The sequence below is a fragment of the Diadema setosum genome, chromosome 14, assembly GCF_964275005.1.
Source record: "Diadema setosum chromosome 14, eeDiaSeto1, whole genome shotgun sequence".
Classification (NCBI taxonomy): domain Eukaryota; kingdom Metazoa; phylum Echinodermata; class Echinoidea; order Diadematoida; family Diadematidae; genus Diadema; species Diadema setosum.
In genome coordinates this window covers 16,526,703-16,549,823 of record NC_092698.1, presented here as the reverse complement: position 1 = coordinate 16,549,823, position 23,121 = coordinate 16,526,703, and the positions used below count along the sequence as shown (strand labels likewise).

Below are 23,121 nucleotides of genomic sequence, written 5' to 3'. Positions count from 1 at the left end.
CAAGAGCTTGAAGTAGATTTGAAAGTTCTTAGAGCAAATAATTATGATAGCAATTATCTCATTGCAGAAACACAGAAGACTGACAGCTATGGATTTCACATTTAGCAAAGACACGATTTCGCACTGGCTGTAATGGCACCTTGACACAATAGCCACTCATCGACAGCTTCAGCAAAAGCTCTTCCTTGCTTAGTACTTTAAGATTACATAATATATTCATAGTCTATTTCTTACTCGAAATCGTCAGTTATCTATGATGAAGTACATTTCTTTTATCAGTCAGATATAGTGGTATGCTTTACAGAGTAAGAATATGATACACGTGTTTATTTTCTTCTTTCCATTTCTTTTTCATTCCAGAATAATCTATCAGATAGGCTACCGAACTAGTCAACGAACAGGATATAGATGCGCCCCCTATGGTTGAAAGCTGCCGGATTTTTTTTTTTTATTCTACGTCAGTCCTTGGACGCATCTTTGAAAACTCGTCTCGTACTGTGGCTTGGAAGCCGTGGTCCTCAAAACAGTCGTGAAACTAGTTTGTGTGGTCAGTCAGTGTATGTGATTTATTCGCTCCTCATCAATGGTGCTCGTTTTTTATATATTTATGCCACAAATAGTTTTTGACTTCACAAGGATGTGCTGACTGCGAAGTTGTGCTCGTTAATGGAAGGAATGGGGAACTCACGCGACGCGATGTTTTTTTTTTTTTGTGTGTGTTTTTTTTTTTTTTGTCACAGGGACCGTGCGAACATTCAACTACAGCACGCATAATAACTGTTTTGTATTACAATCATGTCGATTGTTTATTAGACGATTCGACAATCGATGACAATGAAGGCACACGTTGGAAGCATCGACACTGATCGATATATTTTGATTTTCCGGACATTCCGGGTGATCACGGAGATAACAGGATATCTACAAAGTTCTTTTTTGCTGTCTCTTTGAAAAAAAAAAAAGTACTACGCACTGATGTGGCATTTGAAGACAGCTCCGCCCCGCATCTTGAGTCGCCATGGAAACGTCAGCATTTGACGATTACTAGTAATTCGTGCGCATACGATGGTACTTATTTCACTTGACAGCCGATTGAAACACTCATCATTGGAAATTTGAATACTAAACATGCACGTATACAGCCTTATTACTGAGCAATAAAACAATCACGACGATCAGACATTGAGACTCGTTTTGCATGTCATTCAAATTTCCGTATTATCTATATTACTTTGTAGTGATTTTAACAAACAACTGGCAAAATGCAGCAGTGTATTGAAACGAAAAGAAATTATAGAGTTACTGATTATCGTAATAATTATTGTTTATTTGTAGTATGAAATGTATCGTTAGAACAGGGAGGTGGATTCCACTTCCCTGGTTAGAACTACCTAATGTGTGTTGGATGAATGCGTCTCCTCAGATTTAGTATTTAGCTTATTTAAGATAGAATGTTGTGTAGTTAAAAGAGGCTTAAATCTTATTACATAGCTTTGATATAAGTCCTTAAAATTCCTAGCAGTATAATTTAGTATTTGAATTATGCATCAACCATGTAAATATACTTCCAAGAAGCCAGTACCCATATGTGGCTTTTCGCAATAGAGAGTTTCTGTTATGTATCGAAATTCGATGTTTAGCATGACATTAGCAGTAGCCGTTGCTAGTTCAGCAAGCCTCTGGCAAGCTTTGTGGTTGTTAGGGGTAATCTCTTAAAGAAGAAAGGATGCTTATGAAATTGGAATACATTACATAAACTGCGTATTATTGTTATTATTGGACAGTACGTGACGATTTCAAACATCTTCTTTTTTCTTTTTTTTTTTTCAACTACATGTGTTATTGAAGACGAACACATGCGACAGATTTGCAAAATCTGGACCGAAGTCGGATAAACATTTCAGTCTCTGAAATATAAGGGATTTCATGCTATAATTATGCTGATTGTAACTTTCTTTTTTTAATAGCATACCCTTTTTTCCTCGTTTGTTTGATTTTAAGGTGAGAGTATAGTGAATTTCTTGAGTATTAGATGTTTAATTGACACATATCGTTTGCTCAGAAATGCAATTAATGATGATTATGTAAAATGACATGCAACCTTTCGTAGTTATTATTGTTGTTTTTGTTGTTTCATGAATAATGAAAACACCAAAAGGCTGAAAAAGACAGAAATAACACAGCCTTGTCAAACATTTTTCCGAGTCGAACCACTGAATGACATTATCTGCAGAGGCATAATGGTGGCATTCTGGTTTTAGGTTGTCCGTCCGTTCGTTCTTTCTAGATCTCTTTAACAGTACGAATTAAGAACATTTTTCATGGATCCTTTTTAATACTTAGGGCGTACAGATGCGAATAGCAGATTTTGGGCAAAATGTCACCAGGTCATAGGTCAAAGATCACAAAACTTACAACTACTAAATCTTCGAATGTTGAATTGTTAAATTGATACGTAGACAGATAAAGGTGAACAAAATGTAATTTTGATGAAGTAACAAGATGAAAATTTGGGATAAACGACCAAAGGCTACTGACCTTTTGCCAGCATGTAATATTCGACCTATGAATTAAACTAGAAATATGTGTCCATATTACTTAAAAGCAAGGACAGATCAATGGAAGTAATTATTTAGGAACGGCAATTGAGCTGAAGGCTCGAATTACTATGTCACTGAAATTTAGCTGGGAGAGTAATAGATATACATTGTGAATTTATTTAGATGAAAAGGTATGGGTATGATAAACAAATGGAATAAGATAAAATCCAGGTCTCTGAATTTTTACATAAATATCCTTTTACTCGTGTTTTACCAGGTCCGTCGAATGGGAGTGAAATTTGACAAAATGAAAGAATGAAAAATTGTTCAGTCAGTGCTCTAAGATTTAAAAGATTAATCATGAAGGTCAAAGGTCCATGTCAGGGAAATTAATCTTGATATCAAGAAAGGGTCATTCTCGCGGATTAAAGTGTGAAAAGCTAGAGCCATCTCTGCTTTTTCACACAATTCTGCTGCTTGCCGCAGTCGAATTGCTGTAGTGGCATGTTAGCAGTCCTGACATAACAACTGACATCTGTAATTCAAATTCATGAAATTCTTCCGTCAAGGTGTTTTCATTGCAACTGATTGACAAATCGCCCTACATCGACGTAAAATTAATAAGCACTCAATTGATCAGTGAAACTTGCTGTCGGGCGAAAGCTCGGTGGTCTAGTGGAGATGACGCCTGTCCGGTGATCAGGAGGTCGTAGGTTCGAATCCTGCTCGAGTATGTACGCTCATGATTTTTTATCATGGCTACTTCTAAAACACTGATCAATTCAGTGCTTATTTACGTCGATGTAGGGCAATTTGTCAATCAGTTGGAATGACATCTGTATGGTATAACAGTGCTCGTAAACAGCCAAATTCTGATCGGTTCAGATATAATATCATTACACTGAGCTGAGAAACTAGGGAGATTACGGCAAATTTTATGAGAATTAGAAATTATATTGTCTTGATTTTCTTTTTTTTGGGGGGGGGGGGTTGGGGGGTTGGGGGTGGGGTGGCGTATATAATAATGTGTGCTCTTAAAAACGATTGCTATCGAAATTGCTGATTTTCTTCTGCGTATTACCATTCCAAAATGTGAATTTCAAAGCTGCACTCTTTCCTTTGTTTGGAATGCATTACATTTGAAAATCACTCGTTGCAACTACACATCTATGTAGGTAAAGAAAGCTGATATTCTAATTAAAGCCCTCAACAAACAAACAAACGAACGAACAAAAACAAACAAACATCGGATAGGGAGTCCAGTATACCATTAAACTTGGTACCTGTAAATAGCCTCCAGTGTGAGATTCAATATCTCTTTCGATTCTATGCGTTCCAGGATGTCCCCATGCCGTCTTCAAAGTGTAACACAATGCAATACTAGTATGTCTCTATTCAGTAATGTTACTTCGGTGTTATCATAAAGTATGAGGACGAGCATGGGCAATGAATAATTTTAAGAGGTGTGTAAATAGATAAAGCCCATCTTGTACCTGTTTGAATTGTTATCCTTATGAATCGATATTTAAGTGTATCACAGTACATCCAGTAAATTTTTGTCATACATGAATGATTTGCAAACATGGTCGTACATGAATAAACTCTCGAATGAAAAAAAAAAATGAATGCGTAATGGTTCTATTTTTTTTTACTTAATTATACTTTGCCAACATCTTTTACAACAAACTGTCAACAATCTATACTATCGTAGAATCTAACTGAGAAGTAAACGTTAGCGATAATAGATTACCATTATGTGCGTATGTTATATATGCAAGTATAGTAACTGATTGATCGTGAAGATGATACAAAGTCATGGCGAAATGGTCAGAGCACTAATATCCCCAAAGGCATACACGCATACACTAACATACACACACACACACACACACACACTCACTCACACGAATATACAAAATGGCTATGAAAGCTTTTTTTCATACCTTCAAGCACTCTGAAAAAGTGCATTGTTGTTTTGATTTATTACAATTGATATAATATACTACTTAGTATAGTGTTAAAACGTGAAGTTTAACTCTCCCACGAATTGTGGTAAAGTTGTGTGCAGAAAGTATCTGGGTGTGCTCTACCAAACCCTGGGGATACATTCCTCAGTGCATGTGATATCACTATAGGCTACTCAAAATAATGTCATTAGCGATTAGACATACCTAATAGTGTATTGGACCAGGGCAATTGTTAACTGTTTCCGATTGGCGGGGCGTTCTATGGATGCTTATACATGGGGAAACGAGTTCATAATTCTAAACAGTACAGTGAGGTAGGGAAGCGGCGCCAAGATAAGTCGAGCAGATGAAAGTATATCGTATATCCACAGCGCATGATGTGGACTATGGTTAGGGTTAGTGACAAATGGTTATAATATAGGGAAATGGATAGAAATTCTAGGTGAAGACATAATTATGCGTTTTCACAAAGTGCTGTCACTTAAATATTAATATGACAGACTTTTGTTGACAGGGATATAGAGATTGGTCTGACGTCGGGGTTTCAAGTTCATCGATTTCGTCTTATAACTGTCCCAATAGCATTTGAAAACCCTGGACGGATCATCAAGAATATCTGCTGTATTCGATAAATGCTAATCATAAGGTAATTTATAATAATATTGACTTACCAAATACCAAGAGGAACTATACGTTGTTCTGTATAGAGACAAGAACGCAATATCGCGCCTTAACAAAAGCACTACCATAATGCAGGCTTCAATGTTTATAGAGAGTGTCTATTGATTGCGGGTGTATAGAGCACGAACGTGTTCTCCCCACCCTCCCCAAGACAATCAAACAATCAAATAAACAACAAACTAAAACAAAAACAACAGCAACAAAAAGAAGCAAAAAGAAGGAGCAAAATATCCTATTTGCGGGGAGTAACAACAACAGAAAAAGGGGGAAGGGGAGTCCGGCCATCAAAAAGCTAGTCGCTTTTGTGACGCGACATTTTGCTCCTGCGCCAATTGCTCCGGTCTTACTTTCTTCAAGGACTTAGGGTTAGAGGGTTAGGGTTGTGATAGGGTTTTATGTTCAGTTTGATGTGAGGATTAGGATTAGGGGTAGGGTTTGATTGGATTTGATTTGATTTATTTCTGCATTTTTCACAAAGTATATACAACATAACAAACAATTTTCCAATACTAGTCACGTTATATCCAACACAAAATGAATGTAAATATAATCATATTATATGATGTACCAATAATGAAATATTGTATAGGTGAATTATAATGATACAAAAACAATTAGAAAATCATTGATTAATTCAATCGAATTAATACAGATAAAATGCACGAGACCGTCATCTTAAGCTGAAGCTTGAGTTTGACGGCGGCCTCTGGAAAAGCATATGGCTAATACTTCTTTACAAATCATTTAATACATATTAAATTGTGTAACCGAATAGGGTAGCTACAAAATGCATCAGTGCAAAGGACGTGAGTTAGGGTGCAAGTGCATATGTGCAGTTTTGTTGTTTTATTATTGTTATGTTTGTTGGCAGAATTCATTTTTGGCTTAACGTGCAGGAGCAAATAATGTCATGGAACCAATCGCTTTGTTATGCCAATTGGAGTTATCAGGCACCAATATCTGATGAGACTATTTTAATTTTTTGTTTTTTTACCGTCTAACATTCATATAACTGGATATTTAGCGTAGTGATGTGTCGGACAATAGAGATTAAAAGACAATAGACTTTAGAGGTCATTGATACGTCACCCCTTATTTTTTTATTTCAAAAAGTAGTATACTTATAACATTACTGCTTTAAAAATAATGAATGCTTCATTGTTTGGTTTCATAAATTCACTTTTAATTCCTTTTGAATTTCATACCCGATTTTAACGAAACCTTAACTTTGGTGGATTTTTTTTTTCTCTCTGTCCTTTTATGTTATGGAATTACACTTAAAACTAGTGCAATAATAAGACGCCCATGAGGTCACAATAGCCTATATTCATTTTTTTTTTCTGCAGTTCTAGTATAAGGGTGCCTACATCTTCTTGATCAGACTTATGCTTTGAACAGTAACACGCAATGTGTTTCTCCTGAGAAGAACAATATCAAATCATGTATAATCTCAGGGAGATAGTCTAAAAAAGTTCCACAGGCCCTGTAGCTGTCATAGCTGGCTACTATAGGTCAAGAATTTCCAAACATCGTGATTACAGCGCAAAAGGATATGGAGAACCACTCAGCTTCGAGTCAAAGGCAGATGTTTACGCTGCTGAAATACATTGCAGTCTGTCGAATTATGTCCAAATGTTTTAGCGAGATCGTAAATGTGCCTACTGGAATGTAACGTGCAGAGATCTGGCCCATAGCGTCAAGAGCGGATGCTGGGAAGTACATGAAGCTGTGGTTCACCTATGCCATACACCAGAAGCATGATCACAACCGGTGCTGCACACTACACGCAAAAGCTCTAGTTCCGTGCATCCAAGAGTCTGTATGTATAGTAGCACACCCACATAAGAGCTGGGAGGAGAGAAGCCTGATCAGCTTGCTGTATACAAACAACAAAAGTTGTTGTTATATCTTAGTGTAATTGTAGTGCACTCGACACGGAAGTATCAATGTGGATTTGATGTGAGAGATCCAATGGAACGTGCAGATCTGACGTCGATGACACAGTCTGAAGAAGAAACATCATGGTGAGTCTTATTCATATTATCTTACCCTGCGATTTTACGTAGATGCTTGTCTCATTCTTTTCAGTGTTGATGTCCGAAAATTTGATAAATTGGATCTGAAGTGAATCGCGGGGGGGGGGGGGGAGGGGAGGAGGAGGAGGAGGGAATGCCGAAGAAAACAAACAAAACAAAAATACCATAAGCCTATGACTTCCCAGGGTCTTCTCATAATCATGACCCTTGACCCAACGGTCAAAGGAAACTTTCTCCAACCCCACCTCGCCAAAGCACCCCTACACACACACACACACACACACACACACACACACAGAGGCAGAATGTTTCTTCGCGATAGAATTCTTACATAGTACACATTGAATTCAGCAGGGAAACTAATCATCACTATTTCCAAATGAAAACTAATAAAATCAGTGCTGAGTAGGGTCTGTCTGGAAGGTTGATATTGCAGACGTAGAAGGCAAGACATTTAGAATACATGTATGTCTAACTGGCAGATTGTGTGGATCATTAATCTATTTGATATAATGCTTTGTTTCACATGCCCATCAAATTGAATTCCAGGGGGCATTCCAGACGATTTGTGTAATTTCACATCATGACTGTAGTACATAAATCCACAGTGCTGTGTATAGATTTGTGGAATTTATTGTGGTTCTATTAAAAGCAGATGAATCAATTAATGCTCTGAAAAACACGAAACATAATTTACACTGAAAAAGGATGATGACGACATAGGAGGCTCACATATTCCGGTAATATAGCAATGTAACAAGTTCACCTGTGTAGAATTTATGCATGTTTTTTCCTTTCTTTTGTTTTGCTTCCTTGACTACCCAGTCGCGCATTCTTATCCCATTGAGGACGGGCTGATTTTGCAAATATACACGCATTTCCCATCGACACCAGCCCGAGTATATACTTCGGGACGAGTCTTCAAAGGTTTATATTAATATTATATGAAGCTGCCATGTCATCATTGTTGTTTACTGTAATATGATATGAAAGTTGAAAACATTCTAATTTCTCATCCCAATCAATATAAATTCTGAAACTCTGTAGGCCTACCCAGTAAAACAAATTCATAGATGTTCAAAATGCAGAAGTCTGAAATTAATCCGGACGGGTCTCCTTTAATCGAAAACTGATTGGTACGATCTCTATTTTCTTCCTTATTTTCCCCTCTTTCTCTGTATTTCTGTATGCCCGTTTGTGTCTTCCCCTCTCCATCATACGTTTTTCTATTCCTTGCAGACAAATCCTACATCGATAACAGTCGTTCTGTCTCTCTTTGTCTGCGTTTCATTTGCTGGTGAGCGCTTGAAATTATGATTTTATACCCATACCTGTCCATTTTCCTCAATAATTCTTTTAAGCTCTTTTAGGCTGTAATTGTATTTTAAAATCCGCATGTTTCACTATCTGGACTGATATAAGCAGCCCATTTGCAGTCTACCATGGTCAAAAAGTCATATTATGTATGCTCCATCGGGTATATAAGATGATCAATAATTTTGGTAGCAGGGGCCTCGGAACAGGGGATTTGGGGGGAGGGGTTGCAGCCTCTCCACACTTTTGATTCTTCTAAAAAAAACAACAACAAATAAACAGTAGAGGATCCTCTTCAGTTGATGAGTCTTAAAGCAAAAGTCTATTGTGGCGTAATACCACGTATAGTTAAAAAATAAATGGTCTTGTTTTACCGCGGGAATTAATCAATTTAAAAGGTTCAATGTGTGGATAAATGTTGGAGTCGGAAACAAGTGTATTCAAATTATAATGTAAAATGCAAACCGCAACGACGCTCTTGGTACCTGAAATTGTTATCTGGTCTATTATCGCCATCGTTCCTTTTGTGTTCATGGTAAATGGAACTGTTTTGATATCATGATTGTGACTATTGTAATTGTCTTGTTGGTACTGGCATGAGCCGAAATGTACACATCGTGTAAGTGTGGTGGGTTTTATGTTTTCCTTAATTTTGGAGAGTATTTTTGTGGCAATCTACTGACAAACTTCTACTTCCTTGTCTATGTTGCCATAGCACACAGCATTAACACGATAGCCTGAAAACCTTTCTCCTCCTACACGTTATTTCACTTGTCTAGACTTTGTGTACTTTAAGAGAGGTGAAACGACATGCAGCTGTTCGTCTCCCCCACCAAGAGTTCCTCTGCCATTGGGTATGTCAGTAATCTATCAAATCATCATTTATACATAGAAGAGCTTGCATCCAAAAGGCGCTAAATCCATTGACAAATGATGGATTTAGCGCCTTTTCCAGTAAGTTTTATTTCTCCACTTGTACATAACAGAAAATAAGTATAACAATATCGAACATATTATTCATAAGTCATGGAAATATAAACACAATTTTACATTACAAATATATAATCTTGTGAAATAATATATAAATATCATTACAGATCTTTAAGTGTACAGGTGGTGGAGACCGTTATCAATAAGGAAAACGCTTGACTTGGACAACGGCCCCTGAACATAATATGCCTTGTAACAATTTATTTAACTGAAGGAAGCAAGCTCTTCATAACTTTTGGAGGCAAGCTCTTCATAATAATATTCTCACCTTACTCTCTTTTCACGCGCATACTGTGAAAACCCATGTACTTTTTGTTGTTGTTCTTATCTTGTGGTGGAAACATTGGTTCATTTTCCTCTTCTCCTTAAGGATTTCAAATATGAACAATTTTATGTCATGCTTTTGAAAAGTGTTGAACTTTCGTTTATATGTATCAGCATAACACTTGTTACATTATTAATCAGAGATACCATGATGTGTTCCACCTCTTTGACATAGATTGTGCAAACAAAACAAGAGACGTGGTGCCAACAGTGATGAAGATGACGACGGGTATGTGACGATCTCTTACTTTGTATAAGATGTAGCTGAAAGTTTGTGCAGGATGAGAGACAGCACCGCGCATCAACGAACTACACTATTAATTATGCTTGCATTCTATTTCAATTTCACTTTTTTTTTCATATTTCGACAAAAAACATTATAAACATCACTTTCTCTGATAACAGAAAATAGGATAAGTACTAAATTGTACTTCTACAAATGGCATTGGCTAAAGGGGGATCATTACTGGTAAGGCGCTCATTTGGCAACGCGTGAATTTTAATACCCCTAGACGTCAACGTGTCAACATACTTACGTGGTGGAGCACTGATCTAATATCCTGCTGTCTTCAGTTGCCTATGATTGTGTGCAACCAATTGAAGCGATTATCATTTAATGTCGATCAAAGGATTCTTCATCATGTCCTTTATAATACAGATTACACAAGTACAACCACGGCTCTACCGATAGTGACGGAGATCACTCCAGGTGTGTATAATATCTTATGAGTTTATAAAGAAACTTAATAAAGCAAAATAATTACATCTTGAAGCTTACTTTCCATCAGCACAAATTCATTTATGAGTCAAAGATTTAGGATTACTAGCAATTACATTATTCAGCGCCCACTAAAATTACAAATACAAATTATGTCGAGACTGTCAATTTGCAACATCCCGGGCCGATCACGAATAAGTGTTTGTACATGCCTATGATTCATGTGTTCATCTGCAATTATTTGCTCTTGATTAAAACATGTAATGTGAATGACTAACTGGTAAAAAATACGATGTAACTTGGGTACAAATGTTGTGTTATAAATGTTAGCATCTATGCTCTATAGAGCTGGGGGTGTTTCATCAATTTAGTCAGCGCTGACAAGTTGTCAGTCTCTGACAATCACCATGGTAACAGTCAGTGATCAGAGCATCTCAGCCAATCAAAACCAAGGATTTTGCTGAAATTGTCAGAGACTGAAAACTTGTCAGCGCTGACTAAACTTATAAAACACCCCAATGATGCCAATGCAGGGATGAAATACACTTGTAGCAATAATTAGAACCAAAAAAAAAGTGCCTTGATCTGTTGATATACTCTTTTCGATAAACACGCACTTTGTTTTCATTCATGATCTCACCTCCTATTATCTATCTTTCTTCATACATTATGTATCTTGAAAAGAAGCAGTGAGTAGAATAATTTCACGAGCAATCTTTATGACATTCTTACCAAAGGGTTCTCAACCATGACAGATGATACGCCTTTCCAAAGCACAGACACGACCGTGCCGATAGTAACAGATGGTACGACTTTCCAAAGCACAGACACGACCGTGCCGATAGTAACAGATGGTACGACAGGTATGTGTCATATTCTAGTTTTGCCAGATAGGTAAATATGCTAACATTTAATTGCAGCTAATTTAGCTTATTTTATTTGTTTTTATCAAAACACACATTACGCTGAGCTATTAAAAGTTGCTTAAAAGTATTTCATACACCTACGTGAATCTGCCCATTATTTTGATACGGGATTTCAAGCTGTGGCGTCTGTTAATGGCTACTTCACGATTAAGAATCATTACGCCTTTGTGTTTGTATAAGAATAGTCCACGGTGAATGTCACTGAATGTGTGTGTGTAGGGCACGAGTAGGGAGGGGGTAGTGGAGTTTATGTTCACGTATGTGTGCGTATGCATATTGCACACTGGTTTTTGTTTCCATAGGGTACTGATGAGGAAATAGAATTGATTGAACTGTCTCATAATATACTTGTCCATGAGCCAAAAAGAACATGTCGGAAGTGTGGTGGGTTTTTTTATATCTTATTCCGGGAATGGTTAGATGACTTTGGTGCTAGTCTTTTGCCAACATTTTTACTTCCTTGTATGCTGACATTGCAGACAATTCACTTGTAAACTGTAATATCATGTTCTTATCACATAGAATATGCACACCACACAACAGACGTACCAAAAGTTCCAGATATGAAGACAGGTATGTGCTATCACGTACTCTGAAAAAAAAAATATAATAATGTATCCATATATATATATATATATATATGTGAGACGGAAGGAAAACTTGCAGTATAGACGTTGCAGTGGTGTTCAGTCTTGCCTTTATTCCCCGAGCTTTCGGCTAGTGAAATAGCCGAAAGCTCGGGGAATAAAGGCAAGACTGAACACCACTGCAACGTCTATCTTGCAAGTTTTCCTTCCGTCTCACATATACCAATGATGCAGTACCCACCACGTACAAGGCCAAGCCCGCTTCACATTATATATATATATGTATATATATATATATATATATATATATATATATATATATAATCCTGTGTGTGTGTGTGTGTGTGTGTGTGTGTGTGTGTGTGTTGGAGTGTTTGTTTATGCATACACATGTACTATAATTTTATTTCACAGCAGTTAAAATTGTTACTGGATTGGGATTTTTGTCTTTTGGTGTAAAGTTGATTGGATGGTATAGTGGTTACTTAATTTGGTACATCAGTGTGTATCGGATCCAGTGCGATCTTATTTGTGTCATTTTACGATGGCAATGGTATGTATACACTGATTATAACTGATTGTCTTGTATGGTACTTCTCAATGAGAAGAAAAAAGATAAACAAAGAAAAGAAGAAGAAGAAGAAGAAGAAGAAAGCGATATATGCGTTCGGAGTAGTGGTACATGGGCTTTATTTTTTCTGGGATTGGTGGGATGATTTTGGTGGCGGATTAATGTCAGATTTGAACTTCGTTGTTTATGTTAATTTCACTGGAGTTATCACGGCTTGTATTGAACTATAATATATTACCTTTTTTTTCCCTCATGACGTAGAATATGCATACCAGACAACACCAGATGTACCAAAAGTGCCGGAAATGAAGACAGGTATGTGCGATTTTGTACTTTGTGAAAACAACAACAACAACAAATTAGAACTATCCACATCATATTCCTGGTTTCCCTGGATTTATGTTTATATATATAAGTACGGTGGCCTGGTGGCCCGGGGCCACTGAGAATCGAATTTTGTGGCCCGAACGGACCACCAGAGAAAAAAAAAAGTTAGTGGCGAGCCCTGTATGATGTAAACTATGTTTTATTACGAAGAAATAAAAACATATAACATTGAAAAACATTGATTACTGGATTTGGGATTGTTTCCTGTTAGTGCTGATGGTAGTGATAACCGAAGTTGTTACCTGAGATGGGGGGTGTTTCATAAAGCTGTTCGTAAAGTTACGAACAACTTACGAGCGACTGGTGATCAGTTCTTCTGCTGAATTATGGAAATTCTGATAAGTATAGCACGTCAGAACTGATCACCAGTCGCTCATAAGTTGTTCGTAACTTTACGAACAGCTTTATGAAACAGGGCCCAGGTCTATTGTCAGTATTGCCCCTTTTGTTGAATATTAAATAGTGCTGATTAGTATAATGGATTTCATGAATTGGTTATTGCTAATTGGATGGTATACCGTTCCAGGGGCCAAAGACATGAAAGAGGAACACCGCGTGTGGAAGTGTGGAGTGAAGTGTGGAGAGGTTTTTTGCTTCCGCGATGGACTGGATGATTTCGGTGGTATTTAAATGACAGACTTCAACTTCCTTGTATGTTCCTATTAGTTCAATCAGCAAAATAAAAGCCAATTAACTACCGGGATAGACCTCTCAAGCTATGGGTGTAGAGACATGATGGTATACCTATAAGATTAACGTGTTAATCACGCCTATGTTTAAATTGACTTGATGATCAATGGGCAAATACATTATATATATATTGGGATTAATTTTGATTAGGTCAGACTAATCACGAAAATTAGAGCAATTCAAATTTATCAACAGTTCAATAAATCAGTCATTTGCTATGACTGTGTACGTTACATTATGTACTACAATGTATTCATAAGATGGTACTCCACACTATGGCAAAATGTTTACAATTTCAGGAAATTTTCATTGCAAATACATCTGTGACATAATTACATGCGTTATAAATTACCGTACAGAACGGTTGCCAACAATAAGCTAAGAGCTTAACTCTTTGGCAACTGATGATACATAACATTAATATAAAAGAGAAAAAGGGGGTCCAACATGATGCTCGTGGAATAGAGAAATTAAAAGGAACGCCATATCCTTCATGTCCCATCGTGATGAAGCTGCAGCGACCCTAACACTTGTCAAAGGACAAGAGTAACAGCTGCGCAACCTTAGTACTGACAAGAATGTAATTGATTTCACAATACTCTAGAGACAAAGCAATAGGAGAGAGTTGAGATGACTGCCGTTGAAAATCATTGCCTCAACTAAGTTGTCTACATTAATGCTGTTATTCTGCGAAAAGAAAGCAATAAACGAATTTGTAAGGTTTTGGTTAAATCCATGTAGCGTCATCGCTGGATATAGCAAGAGGGCTACAAACCAAAGAGGCGGAAGGGCATTTAATTCCTGCCAACCTTCACCTTATGATGCCACAAGCATTATATCTCCAAATATGTCTTTATACGCTGTTTAGTTGTCAAGGAAACAAACTCCATAGGCACGTCCATGGCAGCTGAGTGTCCTGCTTTTACATAATGTCAAGACTAAACATCGACATTGAAAATATTAAGAAAAAAACCCCAAAACGTGTAACCGATATATCATCAGCTTGTCTCACGTTACGTTTAGGTACAGGCAAGGGTACATTGTAAATTTAGAGACTTGTTGCAAGCAAGGTACTCGTTCCAGTGGTTGTAGCTCCATGGTAAATGTTGCAGTTGCATTAGATTTTTACTTTCCGTGACGTAGCTGAAAGTAAGGCTGCGATTTCGGATTGTTCTATAGCAATAGAATTAATTGTAGGATTATGGACAAGTTCGATGATCGTCATACTTGCTGTGATACTACTCGGCAATAAAAAAAGAAGAAAAAAAAAATCCACATAACCCAAAATTGCAATTTGGATCGAGGACAATGATGGCCATACTTTGAAATGACAAATTCCATGCAACCAATTCACAGTGACGACATTCGATGTAATCTGGTTTAATACTCAATAATATTTTGACGTACTCATTCCATTCATCGTTTAAAGGTACTATTCACCATTGGGAGCAGTGAACTAAAAGTTGCTGGAGTTATCACATTTGGTGCATATTATGTATTGACCAATTGTATTACAAAACATCCTACCAAATAAAAATCTTGCAATAACGCCTGAAATATTAGGAGATATCACTGTTTTTCTTAATAACCCACAACTGTAGACGGTTTAGTCTAGAAATAATTTAGCTGTTGTTTACATTTTTTTGTATATATTTAACACTATTTGATATTGATTATATTGATTAAAGATTATACATTGGTTGTTGCTATCCCTAACTCACATTTTAGAATTATTTTGAAGCACTATCAAGCTAGGTTTTTATTTCATCTGTAAATTGTAGATAATGCCTTTCAAACTCGTGAAGTTCGTACTGTCTTTATAAGTTTATACATTGGTTGTTTCTATCCCTAACTCACATTTTAGAACTATTTTGAAGCACTATCAAGCTAGGTTTTTATTTCATCTGCAAATTGTCGACAATGATTAATTGTAGACAATGTTTAAAACTCGTGAAGTTCGTACTGTCTTTATAGGAATTGTTCTTTCATTTGAGATTCAGATCTACATTGTCATATTCCAGTTTTTTGTTTGTTGTTGTTGTTTTTTTTTTTTCTTCAGTATCTACCGAAGATGGCGCCTGGTGGTCACAGTGGACTGCCTGCAGTCGATCATGCGGGACGGGTACCCGGTTCCGCTACGCCTTTTGTAGACCTGACACCAAAATTTCCGACTGCAAGAACGGTCGCAGTATTGCTTTGCAGCATCAAACTTGCGGACAGTACAACAGTTGCCAAGGTGTGCTGCATACTTCATCCTGTTAAATTGATTTCCGGATATGTTAGAGAACTTTGTTGCTTGTCTGGTTGGTTGTTTGTTTATTGGCTTGCTTGCTTTTTATCTCTTGTATACTACTTATCTATGTTTTGAGGATTTTTTAATGACATGTTTTTAAGAGGGGCTCCGAATCCAACTGTCCAGGAAAAATGACACTATTCACTTCTTAGTGCACGGAGATTTTAAATCAAATAAATACATTTCTTTCTTTCCTCCCCAGCGTATTGCCGACGAGTCTGTCTAAATGGCGGAAGGTGCGTCGGTCCTGCTGATGAATGTCTGTGTCCACGAGGCTATTTCGGATCACATTGTCAGTTTGGTAAGTTTGCCGTGAGTTGTTCGAAACCACATATTATGCAAATTAGCTGAACTACTACTGATGCCATCAGCTGATGCCATTAGCTTACAACTCTTACATTGCTTTATTTACAGAAATATCATTAAAAAAAATCATCAAGCGGGCTACAGCTGCCCACCGTAAAAGGAATACTAGTAGGCTAGTAGCAATAGGGGGAGATAAAGCTACAACAATAGGACAAGGAGACATAAACACGACACCATTACAAGTGGTGGTACTAGTAGTACCAGACCCCGAACTGCTTGGGACCAACAAAAGGAACTGCAGTGGGCAGTAGACAAAACAAGGGTGACAATTACTACTGTATATCAGGGATCATCTTTTAAGCTGAAACCAGAGGAAGGGGTTACCAGTCCAACACCATTCAGTGAGACACATTGCGTCATGGACACTGATGGAGAAAAGGAATAAGAAAAAAGCAGGAGAATTTGCTCACAGAAATGTACCATGCTTTGTGTGTATTCTTCTCGTAGCAATATGCCAACCAACTTGCAAAAACGGTGGAAAATGCGTCGCGCCGAACAAGTGCCGCTGCCTCATCGGGTACGGCGGTGTCGATTGTAGTCAAGGTAAGAGTTGATTAGAATTGATTGAGAGATCGACGACTTCGGACCACAGAGTTTACAAGACTTTTAAGGGGGGGGGGGGGTTATCTCTGGCCTTCATCTCAGGTTAACTACCGCAGGGAATATTGTCAGTATGGAGGTGTGTGTAGCCAAGATGGATTGTGTCGGTACCCTATATTGGATATACGGGTCGATACTGTGAAATTGGTACGGTCATGACGTCACAGCAGTTCCAATATGACGTTGATGGCATATTTCTTTCTTCTTCTTTTTTTTTTCATCTTGCAAACCAGGAAAAAAAAAAACATGTTGCTGGAGCAATATCAAATCAAGCAGCATCAAGATAGTCTGAAATATATCAGAACTATGACCACTATATTTTCTTCATCTTTGTCCTGTGCTAAATATGATTATGACCTACACTATAAGTATACATTTAAGTAGCCTTAAAATGTGCATATTACCAAGTGGATGACAATTTTCGTTTACTTCTTGGTGCTGGTAATTGTTTACATGTCTTCCAAAATCCTGAATGAAGTCATTTTGAGCGCCACATAAGCAACATTTGTTCATTCGCCACGAATCCTTTAATTAATAAAGTTTCAAATTACCATTCAGAATAATCCATGCCAGAAGTGTTTCCAGTGTTTATGAAACAATCCGGCCGTCATCTTAAATTCTTAGAACTGTTCTGATTTGTTTTTATTCTATTTCTACGCCTGCAACCTTTATTTGAACCAAATTCAGGTATCAGATATAAATGTTCATATGTAAATGTTGCAGAATCTTATCGCTCGATATTTGATAGCGAACGACCAAAATTAGCAACCTTGGTGTGGGTGGCTCTTGTGTGTGTAGAGTCCGTGGGAATTTGGGAATCTTGTAAGAATCGTGTATCGGTTAGTACATTGCAACATTCATCATGGCCATGTGATGCAATACAAAATTCATCTTAATTATGCCTCACACGGCCATGCTTATATTGATTCCTGTCCTTTTGTCCTTTTTAATATGAGGAGAAGGTTTGACTTATATTCACATTAAATTGTTCACAATAATATTTATTCAAAAGTTATGGAAATAATCTTTAAACTGTTGATCATAAAAAAAAAACAAACAAACAGATTTGAGTCTTACACGTCTACGATTTCTTACATTGGATGAGATAAGGTTTTTAAATACGAAAATCTGAATTAGATAAGTGTTTATGAAAATTGTATGTATTTTTTGAATAATTCTTCCCAGCATATTTCCGACGATTGTGTCTAAATGGTGGAAGGTGCGTTGGTGCAGGTACATGTATATGTCCACGAGGCTTCTTTGGACCGCAGTGCCAGTACAGTAAGTCATGTAATAGGGACGTACAAGAAAATTCTTAAAATCATATAGATAGACACCCCCGGGCCGTTACTGAAATACTCCGTTAAAGAAAGTATCATAACATGATTTAGGAATACTTAGGAATATAATCATATAAAGAAAAGGAGGGGTCGAACGTCTACACAGTAAAGCAATAGCTAATGAGCCTGCAATTTTATGTTTGGTAAATAACAGAATATTAAGACGTTTTCAGTCATCCCTGTCCACGGTAAGCTTATTTATCGAATAACGTTATAGTTTCCTTGTTTGTTTATTCTATAATTTATTGGCATCATAAAGAAATGCATAAAGAAAAGCATAAATGAATACAAGCGAAGAGATTGCCCATTTCCATGACGTCCAGTGTAAAATGCTGTTATGCGCAAATAATTATACAATTAATAAAAGAAAATGCAAAGCGTAAATACACTGGTAAAGATGAGCGTTATAGTCGTGCCCCAATCCCCGAACAATTCGGCCAAAACTTGTGTGGATGAAGAAGTTCCAATTATTTATCGTTTACAAATAACAATAATGATACATTAGGCTGAAAGGATAAGGCCTACCAAAATAAAATTGTTGTATCAAGGTAAAGAAGAGGAATTATGAGTAAAGATTTTCTAAAATATTACACGAAAAATTACCTGTGGCTCTTGTGTAAGGTTTGCAACACTGAATTGAATTCCAGGCTGCAATGCTTGCGTTCTAATCGGTACACCATTCTAATATCTCTTTAGGTTTACTGCAGTTTAATTTTAATTTATTTTGTTTCAGTATTAAATCAACGTTAGTGTCGTATATTTCTGCGTTGTAAAGTGATGTTCCTGCCTGAAATATCAAATATTTCCTGTTATTGTTCTTTTGGCATTTACAGTGTCTGACTTCCAGGTTTGAATGTCAGGTCTAATGAAAAAATAAACCTAGACAATAATATCTACCAACATTAGTTATAAACGTCCTAATTTTTAGTCAGTCTACGGCGATATCAATTATTTTCACGGTTACCGTATGGACAATCACGTATATTAAGTTTGTGGCTACGGTTGCATCATCAGGATATATTGGTAGGCCTACATCACAGAATGATTAGTCGAAGTTTAGATAACATCTATTGCATATACCTTGACAAACTCACATGGACATTTGGACGGTTAGTTCTGCCAAAAAAACCAAAGTCCCTTCTAATATTGACACTACACACCGCATGAACCATTCACTACCAAAAGTTATCGCATCCTTCTTTCAGGCAAGTGTCCGCGAGGCTGTGCGAGCGGGTCTTTTTGTGTTGACTTCAACACATGTTACCGTTACCACTCATCAAGGTAGGTTTCTCGATCAACATTTGAAAAAGCAAGAAAGGGTATTGGCATTAATGCAATGCCATCGATTAAGCGCGATTTGAGGCATATGTATTTGTCGTTTGGAAGCAATACTTAAAACAAACAAAAAAGATAATCACGTCTTCTGACCTGTCAGACGTCAGAAAGATGTTAAGTTAAAACAAGCTGTGCCTCGCGTAGTTTTGTGGTCATGGAATCTTGTCCTTGTAAACTTCTTGTTGATGGCAAAGTTCGTCCTGATAGCATTTTTGGAATTCAGTGTGGTGTAATAAAGGCAGATTTTCAGGTTTAATAAATAAAAAGAAAAAAAAAAACAAGTTCTTGGTGAGTGAACTGTTATCTTTGCGATTGATTGTCGTTCAATAGTCGTACTGTAACGATTTTTTTTTATTACTATTATTTTGACAGGCACGATGGCTGTTGAGCATGACATCGTTTTTTTTTATGTAACTCAAGAGTTTGGAAATGGAAGGATGAAAAGTGGCAAGCATTAACCCACATTTTTGAAACATAACCTATTGAATTCTTGTTCACTGTAGCATCATACCGGGTTCTTGCAGACTGATCAGCTGGTATCGATGGCATTGCATCGATGGCATTGCATCGATGGCATTGCATTAATGCCAATAAAATCACGTTGTTAATTACAATAAATTGTCTTGAATTAACATTGATCGATGAGATTGTAAAATCACATTTAATGTCAGCCTTTTCATGTGTTAATGTATGTGGGGTGTGTTTTGTTATAATTTTGTTTCGGGCTTTTCAGTTAAAAACGAACAAACAAACCCAACAACTGCACCTATTAGGAGTTTATATTTGCATACACACACACACACACACACACACACACATATATATATATATATATATATATATATATATATATATATATATACAAAATGTGTTAAAGTGATTAAAAGTGGAATGATATGCAGATATTGATGTGGACTGAGTGCATTAAACAATAATAGTAGAACATATGCGTTAGTTTGAGGAAAGCCGGACACATCGTGCAAAAGTTAATGAAGTAGTAAATTTTCGGTGCCGACATCATCGCTTGATGAGAAGACCACAACAGTTCGTGACGTTACTATACATTTACTCAATCTACGCTTATATTTGGGTATTATTTTCACATAAAGAAAAGAAAATATTCTTTAAAGGACATTTTCTTTTCTTTTTTTCGTCCATTTAAATATTATCTTTTCTTGTTGAAGGACAGTAAACACATACACTTTCAGATGTGCTTGCTAAACTTCTTTAGTTATCAGCAAACTCTCTCTCTCTCTCTTTCAGGCAAAACTGGTGCACATTTCAGTCATACAGACAAACCTTTGCAGCGGCCTACGTGCAGCCGGTCATACAGAAATACAGAGTATCTTGCGGGTATCCAGAGTGGTTACAAACATGTGAATGGGCAAGGTAGGACCGACTTGATAGTTTACTAATGCAGGCGTTGCACTGTCCCAACATTGAGCAAAGATGGACACATAACAAAGTTTAGGAAATTTTCAAATTCATATCTGATTGCGATCCAGGCGGGGGTGCACCAGGCGCCCCCTTTAATTTTTGTGTAAGCAAAGGAAATAAAATGAAAAAAGGGGGGCCCCCTTCAATTTTGTAAAACCGCCTCCCCTTTAAGGAATTCTTGGATCCGCCCCTGGACCGTATAAACTTCAGATTATCCTGAAGGGCATCGTTCATGGAGTTTCTCCGAATCCGCGAGCGGCTGCAAAATCTTTGGCAAACCATGGGATACCCCTAAGATCTTGCAAATATTCATTATATGACGAAGATTCAGCTTCGAATGAAAATTCCATGTTTGTATAAATGGCGATCTCGTATAAATTTCGGGACAGTGTAACACCACCTTATAAGGAAAGATATTACTGGAATCACTCATCCCTTGAAGTTGGCACCACTCTTTTATTATTACCATTGAAAAAGGGATATTTTTTGCCTATATACGCCACTCATCAAAGTTTACTGAAGCTTTTACGAGGAAAGTTGAAAATGTCAGGAGTACGGAAGGTATAGGTGCATAAAATACGAGAATGCGGATCGTATACACTATCGTATACACTATTAACGGAAAGCCACAGAGAGCAAAGATTGGAAAGATGAATTGAATTAATGCGTGTAATGAATAATCATCTTATTTTTTCGATATGGTTTTAGTAAGTGATCATTTTCAAATCAACTCTACTTTTTCATAATTTTGAATCAGTCGTAAATATTGATTATACAAATTACTTTTTTAGTATTGAAACATGAATATGCAGTGTTTACATTTTCTCCTCTTTTCTACTTTCTAAATCCAGAGTGATTTACAGGATATACTACCGAACTAGCCAACGAATAGCCTACAGATGCGCCACCTATGGTTGAAATCAGCTCGATGTGATCCAAACTAAAATAGAAGTCTTGAAAATGTGTCGTATTATAGAATGTGCATGTATTAAAGTTGTTGATGAAATAATATGTAGATGCCGTAATGATTTACACCCGGTGCTAGTTTATAATGCGAATTCTTTCACTCGAACCTTTGGAATTATCCATAATAATATGTATACATGTACATATATATATATATATATATATATATATATGTGTCTATATTTACATGTATAATATTTTTATGTATAGTATGCCCTTTGAAACGAAGTGGTATACTATTCAAAGTGTGTCATAATGTGATATACAGATAGGGTACATACGCTTGAAAATATACAATAACATATTCATGAAGTCCATAATGAGCACATGCGCATGTATAAGATCCCATTTTGTGAAATGATTGTAAAGTTATCTTTTTTAAACGATATCTAATTTAGTCTGTTAGAATGCGTTTGCTGATGCATTTCAGTTTTGTTCATGTTTCTCCTTCCAGACATGGTTGTATATGGAAATAAAAAGAAAATTAAATTGTCAAACGCATTGCATTTTGGTGCACGTTACGGGTTACATTAAGCCCCGGGATGTAATGCCGAACTCATGGGTTGTTTCTTACGTAGTGTCGAACTCATGGGCTGCATGACTCGTGGGCTGTGTGACTCATGGGTGTCGATCTCATGGGATGACCCCTTACATTTTTATAAGAGACAGTAAGAACATTGTGTTAGTTGGAAAGGAAAATCTAGCGCAGTGAATAATGCAAGGGTCTTTTACACAATATTTCCTAGTTGGGCTTTTACAGAATTCCTCTGGCAACAGTTGTCTGGACAAGATTTTATACTTACCAAGTTTTCCGACGGTGAAATAATGTGAATTGGTAACTGTCAATATAATTGGCATATTGATGATTGGCAGGTTCATCAGGGCGGACAGTTTTGAACAGTGGGGACGATAAAAAAAAAAAAAATCTTATCACATATTGAAAACTTTCGGTCATCTGCGAAGCCGCGCTTCCGCGCGAACGCTACAACACGTAAAACGGGTCAAAAATCGACGCATTTTTCCACAAAATCTGCCATAACTTTTAAACTATTT

At 36.9% G+C, this 23,121-nt stretch overlaps 1 protein-coding gene across 1 annotated transcript in view; it reads left to right on the top strand.

Moving 5' to 3' along the window:
- LOC140238172 (uncharacterized) overlaps positions 1-713 on the top strand; it is a 95,677-nt gene extending 94,964 nt beyond the window's left edge. The window contains exon 17 of the mRNA XM_072318110.1: positions 361-713. Coding sequence (XP_072174211.1) covers positions 361-427 — 67 coding nt within the window. The 3' untranslated portion in view covers positions 428-713. The remainder of the gene's footprint in view (positions 1-360) is intronic.
- The last annotated feature ends 22,408 nt before the right edge of the window (positions 714-23,121 follow it).